Consider the following 4,563-nt stretch of genomic DNA (forward strand, 5'->3'; position numbering starts at 1 on the left):
TATTTCTTCATGCGGAAAGGATTCACATCATTTGTTATGTGGAGCGACACGTTGGGTGTGCGACATTACAGTTTCTTCGAGACTTTTAATGGGTGAGACAGACCACTCTCTTAATACACTTCTGGTAGAACTAGGTACTAACGAAGCTAATTTTTCATTAGTTGTAGGTAACTGGACTTTAGATCCAGCAATATTTTTGTATCAGTCGGTGACAGGAACCGAAATGACAGCTATCACGTTTTGTTGGGTAACGTTTATAAAAGCTCACACACCTTCCCTCATATTGTCACTTTTACATTGTCAGCAGCCATGGGTTGGCTGCAGGTAAGTGGAAGAAAACGTATTTACCAACTTATCACTTGCTTACTTATTAATATGGATATCTATTACAGAAGCTGTTGGTTTTAATTGTGTTGATAACCTGTCAGAGGTCGTATGGCAAAAAATCTGGACATTTCAAAACAGAAAAATGGAGTTCTATGACCGAAGTCAAAGAGGAGGAAGAAAAATCTTCTGATTCCGATTTGGAGCCTCTGGCTTCCAAGTTTGGTGGTTTCGACCATTATTTCCAGTAAGGAATTCTTATTTATTTAGTGGAAATTTAAGTTTACATAAAAATTTATTTTTCATTTCATATTTATCATTGAAATTGGAATCGATTGTATACTATGCTGGGTTTAAATTATCATAAAGGATCATGGTTAACAATAGTTATGAAATTATAATTAACACTATTAAGTGTTAATTGAACTTATTCTAGCTTATTTTCACAATTTTGAAAGCTGTTTCTTAAATTTTCTTCATACTTTTGAAGATTCTCTGTGAATGTAATAAAATCTTTTTCAACTTTTCTATTGTTTTAATAAATATTTCCTGTTTTATTTTAAAATATTTAAAGTTTTTAACTATGTTACATTAAGATTATTATGGAAAATTATTCTTGAAATTACTAAACGGTTGAAGATGAATTCAGTTCTCATCTTAATATAATAAATGTGTTGAAGCATTTTGTAAATTTTCTTCAATTTATTATTGATAATGTTTGTTGTTTGCAGGTTTGCAGACGTGTTTGGACCTAAGAAATATGTTTTCGAGTACAAAAGAGGAGGTCCTCATAATTATAGAGAAAGAACAGAGAAGAGAGATGGTCATAGTTTCCATACTAAGGTTCATTGGGGAGATGATCATGGAGGTCATGGTTCTCATATTTGGGATTATAATCATATTCCTGGACACGATGATTACGACCATGATCATCACGGCAAAGGCGGTGGTGATGGAGGAGGAGGGGACGGAGGATACAGTCATCATGGTGGTGGAGGTGACAGCCACCACGGACATGGAGGTGGTGGTGGAGGAGGGCATGGTCATCATGGACATGGCGGTGGTGGTGGTGGAGGAGGAGGACATGGGGATCATGGACATGATGGTGGCGGTGGTGGAGGATATCACGGACATCATGGTGGTGGAGATGGTGGCCACCACGGACATGGAGGAGGTGGTGGAGGAGGACATGGACATCATGACCATCACGGACATGGGGGTGGAGGAGGAGGAGGCGGACACGGATATCATGATCACCATGGGCATGGCGGTGGAGGAGGAGACGGAGGACATGGCCACCATGACCCCCATGGACATGGAGGTGGAGGAGGAGGAGGAGGAGGACATGGCAACCATGACCACCATGGACATGGCGGTGGAGGAGGAGGAGGACATGGCCACCATGACCACCATGGACATGGCGGGGGTGGAGAAGGAGGAGGAGGAAAACATGGTCATCATGGTCACCATGGACATGGACATGGTGGTGGCGGTGGTGGAGGAGGACATGGTCATAATGGTCACCATGGACATGGTGGTGGCGGCGGTGGAGGAGGACATGGTCATGATGGTCACCATGGACATGGTGGTGGCGGTGGTGGAGGAGGACATGGTCATCATGGACATGGTGGCGGTGGAGGAGGAGGAGGACATGATCATCACGGACATGGTGGTGGCGGTGGTGGAGGGGGACACGGACATCATGGACACCATGAGCATGGTGGTGGAGGAGGACATGGTCACCATGGACATGGCGGGGGTGGAGGAGGAGGAGGAGGAGGACATGGTCACCATGGACATGGCGGCGGTGGAGGAGGAGGAGGAGGAGGACATGGTCACCATGGGCATGGTGGAGATGGTGGTGGTGGATACGGACATCACGGTCACGGAGGAGGCGAAGGAGGAGGAGGAGGAAAAGGACTTGGTCATCATGGGCACGGTGGTGGAGGACACAGTCACTTTCATCACGGACTTCATAAACGCCATGATAAAAAAGATGGAAAGAAAGATGAAAACCATAAAAAACGCTACAAAGGTGACGGCTACGGAGCAAAAGCCTCAAAAAAGTCATAAAAATATGTTTGTAAAACTTGTTTCTAGTTATGCGTATTTTAAATACTGTACATAGATTTTTAATTTTGTTAATTGCACTCTGTTGTTATTATATTGAATATTTTCAATGACTCTACTTTATTAGAGTAAAATTGGTTAGAAATCAACAGTTAAAGAATTGTTACGTTGTTTTACTTAAAAACTTAATTTATTTACATTATTCTTTTACTTATAAAATATTCCTTTATACTTAAAAACAACAAATTTTATTTAATTTATAATTATTTTAAGGAAAATATTAAAATATTAAGGAAAATATTAAAACATTTGTTACAAAAGTTCATCGTAACAAATGCGTATTGTAGCACATTACAGAAGTCAAAATTGCATTCAAGAAAATAAATCATTACGAATATTTTATAATTAAATATAAATATTTAAAGCAGTTAAAATATTCAATTATTTCATAAATCTTAATATAAATAATTATTGTTAAAAACTAATAAAGCAAATTAAACGTTTATAAAACTGTTTTATAAGACTGTTTGAAATTAATATATAATATATTATATTATATAAGATTAAAACGTCCCTAAATGTTTATATTATTTCTGTAGTAATCCAAGACTTTTTATCAAATAAGATTTTAAAATAGTTTTTTAAAAATATAAATTGAATTTCATAGCGTTAATTAAGACTTCTCTTTCTCAACTACTTTCTGATATGTGTATGAAGTGTTTGAAATCTTTATATTCAATGTAATAAAGTGAAGATTTTATAAATTATTGTTCTTAATTAATTAATTTTCAGGATCTTTATCTTCAAACAGAGCATAATTTCTAAATTATTTTATTTTTAACATTACCTAAAATGAGATTTCATTTAAAATTCATCATTGAATTAATCTATATTCATAAAAATTTGCGATTTTAAAGAAAATCGATTTAAATGATTAAAAGACTTCATATAATTAATAATTTTTATCTGCATCAAATGAAAAATCATATCAATAGATTCATTAACAGCAAATTAGAGGAAGCACAAAGTTGCAAGACCCTTTATATATAAGTTTATGTAATGTAAAATATATACTATTGTGATCAAAAATTGTCGTGAATTGATAATTTAAACTGTATGCGTGCAAGAGGGCGCCATCGTCGGTTTATCGTCGCTTACGAGTTCGACTTCAACGACATCTAGCGGCAATCCGTACGTCATTGTCTGTTTTCGTTTGCAAATAAACGCTTGTTTTGTGTGAAAAGAATTTTTGCGCCGGCGATTTTTCAAAATATAGTGTAATTGACAAAGAACGTGCAGTAAATTTTGTTTTCGCAATGGAATTACAACGTTGGAAATGTTGCAAAAAGCCTTTGGTAACGATAGTCTATCAAAAACATTCAAGTAGTACAAGATATTCTAGGAGAAAGCGTCGAAGATGCACCAAGCTCTGGTACTGTAGACAGTCCACCTCGACTGATGAACAACGCGTTGCTCGAGTCAAAGATTTGATGCTCAATGATCATCGTTTAAAAATTAGGGGCATTATTGAACATGCTCCAGTATCATTTGGATCTTGTTAAGAAATTTAAAAAATTATTTGAGCTTATCCAGTCGTCCCGGAAAACGTTGATTTTTTTCTAAACACAACAACGTGTTCGAGTGGCTGAGGAAATGCTTTCTTGAGACGAATTGTATTTAAACGCATTATTACGGGTGATGAAACATAGATGTACACTTTTGACACCGAAACAGCTCGACAATCGAGTGAATGGCGCTCGAAAGGTGAAGCCAAGCCAAAAAGAACACGTTAAAAATGAAGGTCGTGTTGATCGTTTTCTTTGATTGTTATGGCGTTGTGTATCGAGAATTCCTTTCTATTGGCCAAACTCTCAACAAAGAAAATATTATTTGAGCGTTTAGCGTCGTTTGCGTAAAGCAATTTGTAGAAAACGATCTGATTTGTGGCGAGAAAACTAATAGTTTTGCATAAAAATAATGCACCTGCTCTTGTTATTAAACCCACGACCAACTGCCAGTGTTCAGTGGTTTTATTCACTCGCCCACTGGTGGGCGCGGTCTTTTGAGACGATAAATTTTGCTGTCATTAATTTCAAGCATGTTCTTTGTCCTTTTTTAAAATAAAGACACGTCTGTATGGTTTGTTCTAAATGTATAAACTTTTCTAAC

The 4,563-nt window shown here is 37.0% G+C and overlaps 1 protein-coding gene across 1 annotated transcript; it reads right to left on the reverse strand.

Annotated features, from left to right (window-relative positions):
• Positions 1 to 1,029: 1,029 nt before the first annotated feature.
• On the reverse strand, positions 1,030 to 2,310 carry LOC111642335 (uncharacterized protein DDB_G0271670-like). Its single transcript, XM_023388668.1, has one exon. The coding sequence runs from the start codon at positions 2,308 to 2,310 to the stop codon at positions 1,030 to 1,032; it is 1,281 nt and encodes a 426-aa protein (XP_023244436.1).
• Positions 2,311 to 4,563: the final 2,253 nt, after the last annotated feature.

Source organism: Centruroides sculpturatus, unplaced genomic scaffold, assembly GCF_000671375.1.
Source record: "Centruroides sculpturatus isolate CEXI.00-Female unplaced genomic scaffold, Cexi_2.0 scaffold1669, whole genome shotgun sequence".
NCBI classification, from domain to species: domain Eukaryota; kingdom Metazoa; phylum Arthropoda; class Arachnida; order Scorpiones; family Buthidae; genus Centruroides; species Centruroides sculpturatus.

Coding starts and splice junctions, on each gene's coding strand:
- LOC111642335 (XM_023388668.1), bottom strand. CDS start 2,310: ATGGCGTTTATGAAGTCCGTGATGAAAGTGACTGTGTCCTCCACCACC.